The 2,500-nt window shown below is 29.2% G+C and overlaps 1 protein-coding gene across 1 annotated transcript in view; it reads right to left on the bottom strand.

Annotated features, from left to right (window-relative positions):
• The window catches only part of LOC147467185 (uncharacterized), a 3,536-nt gene extending 2,149 nt beyond the window's left edge, over positions 1-1,387 (bottom strand). The window contains exons 1-2 of the mRNA XM_086532465.1: positions 1,239-1,387; positions 1-882 (exon numbers count right to left, since the gene is read on the bottom strand). The exon at positions 1-882 is cut by the window's left edge and continues 2,149 nt beyond it. Coding sequence (XP_086388591.1) covers positions 651-882; positions 1,239-1,387 — 381 coding nt within the window. The 3' untranslated portion in view covers positions 1-650. The remainder of the gene's footprint in view (positions 883-1,238) is intronic.
• Positions 1,388-2,500: the final 1,113 nt, after the last annotated feature.

The following is a 2,500-nucleotide window of genomic DNA, read 5'->3' as shown; positions in this document are numbered from 1 at the left end:
ATTTCAAAGCAAATGACGTATTGCATATTTTGCACGTTTAAGGTTTCTCTTTTGTATGTGTTCTCATGTGCTTCACTAAATCACCTTTCCAAGCGAATGATCTACTACATATTTCACAAGTGAAAGGTTTTTCTTTCGTATGTACGCTCATGTGATTTATTAAATCACCGTTCCAAGCAAAAGGCTTATCACATATTTCACAGTTAAAAAGCTTTTCTTTCGTATGTATTCCCATGTGTTTTACTAGAAAACTTCTCCAACTGAATGACTTACTCCATACCTCGCATACGTAATGTTTCTCATTTGTATGCACTTTCATGTGCTCCATTAGATGACATTTCTGAGAGTAAGTTTTGCCGCATTCCTCGCACCTATAGGGTTTGTCCTTATTATGTACTCTCATGTGGACTAACAGTTTACTCCTGTTTTTTACAAATTTGACAAAGGAGACCTTTTTCGTCTGTATCTACCTTTTCTTGTTTTTCAGTTTCATCAACTTTCTTATATTTCACCTGTTCTGATGAGCATATTTTATTATTATCCTCAACCACACAAGGCAATGACGATAAAGGATCTTCATCTTCCCACATTAAAATATCGGAGCTATTTTTAATGGCTTCCTCGCCGAGACTTCTGACTTTTCCAGACACTTAACATTCATAGTATACATTTACCTCATCTTCGGTCTTTAAATAGATGGCATTCTCTTCATTCCCAATAGCAGTTATTTCTTCTTTTAATCCTCTGTGATTCTCACGGATGTCCCAAATATTCTCCTCCTTAACAGAAATGAATTCGATTATGTTATCGCATTCTTTTGTATCGAAGCCGGAGCCATCCATAATGGCAAATGAAGTCACAAACTCAATAACTACAACAACGCTGTAAAATAAAGAACAACAGTATAAGTAAACATTTCTCATCGAATTCTCTATATTAATGATTAACTGCCGAGGAAAAAGGGTGACGGAGTTAAATAAATAATGTGTTTGTATCTAGTTACTTGCATCAACTTAAGAATCATTACTCTTCCAACATTATCAGAATAACAACAATAATTATAATAATTATATCTAGATATATGTTACTCAAACAGAATCTTAGAAAAAAAAATCAGTATTATTTCCTTCCTGCAAACCTATTGAATTGAACAAACCGGTATAATCTTAATTACTTTGGAAAATATTGTAATATAGAAAATATAAACAATTAGCAATAGTTTCCATTCAGTTACATACCTGCGACATACAGATGTAAAACACTGGCGTTTTAGATATCCAAAATAGCAGAATATGCCAAAACCCTGAAAAATTAAACTGTTTTCAATTCTTATAGACAAAAGTTTATAAATATGATGATTCTGAGCATCTGCTACACTTGTCTGCATTTTTCTATGTGCAATAGCTCATGCTACTGCATATGTACTTTATGCATACATATATATACAGTATATATATATATATATGTATATATATATATATATATATATATATATATATATATATATATATATATATATATATATATATATGAACATACATATTTACGAATATCTGTACACACATACATATATATATATATATATTATATATGTATATATTTATATATATATATATATATATATATATATATATATATACATATATATATATGTGTGTATATATATATATATATATATATATATATATATATATATATATATATATTATATATATGTGTGTGTGTGTGTGTGTGTGTGTGTGTGTGTGTGTGTGTGTGTGTATATATATATATAATATATATATATATATATATATATATATATATATGCTCATATATATACATGTATACATACATACATATATATATATATGTATATATATACATATATATATATATATATATATATATATATATGTATATGTATATATATATATATATATATATATATATATATATATAGATAATATATATCACACACACACACACACACACACACACACACACACACACACACACACACACACACCTGTGAGGAATTCAAGATGAAGTTGTAATCAAAACAACGAAGGGAAATATAGAACACCCGAATATGCCAAAGACCTTTTCGCTATATTGATTCCTCAGGGGAAGCTATATAGCGAAAATCCCTTCGGACAAGATATTTTTGATAAATCCAGAATTGATGAAAACATATTACACCCTTTGAAGATAGTCAGTAATAATAAAGGCCGAAAATGTATATCTATATAATCATCAACATCGCATGGGTTAAGATTGGTGTAGATGGTGGTAGCTGGCAAATTTGCTTCATATGGACATTCGTGGCACAAAAGGATGGCGACAAGCATCACCCACGATGTGAAAAATACACATAATAGTTAAATCAGTAACTTTTACTACAGTTTTCATCTATGATATTAGAGTTGCAATTTGAAAATAATATACCAAGTTTTACTGCACAGTAGAATACTCATGGAGATCTTTATAGGTCAATGCATACAGATTTTAGGCTAGAAGT

The sequence above is a fragment of the Penaeus japonicus genome, unplaced genomic scaffold (genome assembly GCF_977035675.1).
Source record: "Penaeus japonicus unplaced genomic scaffold, GWHDUDI00000001_assembly GWHDUDI00000037, whole genome shotgun sequence".
In the NCBI taxonomy this organism is placed as follows: Eukaryota; Metazoa; Arthropoda; class Malacostraca; order Decapoda; family Penaeidae; genus Penaeus; species Penaeus japonicus.
The sequence above is the reverse complement of the archived record's forward strand: the minus strand, read 5'-3'. Positions and strand labels throughout refer to the sequence as shown.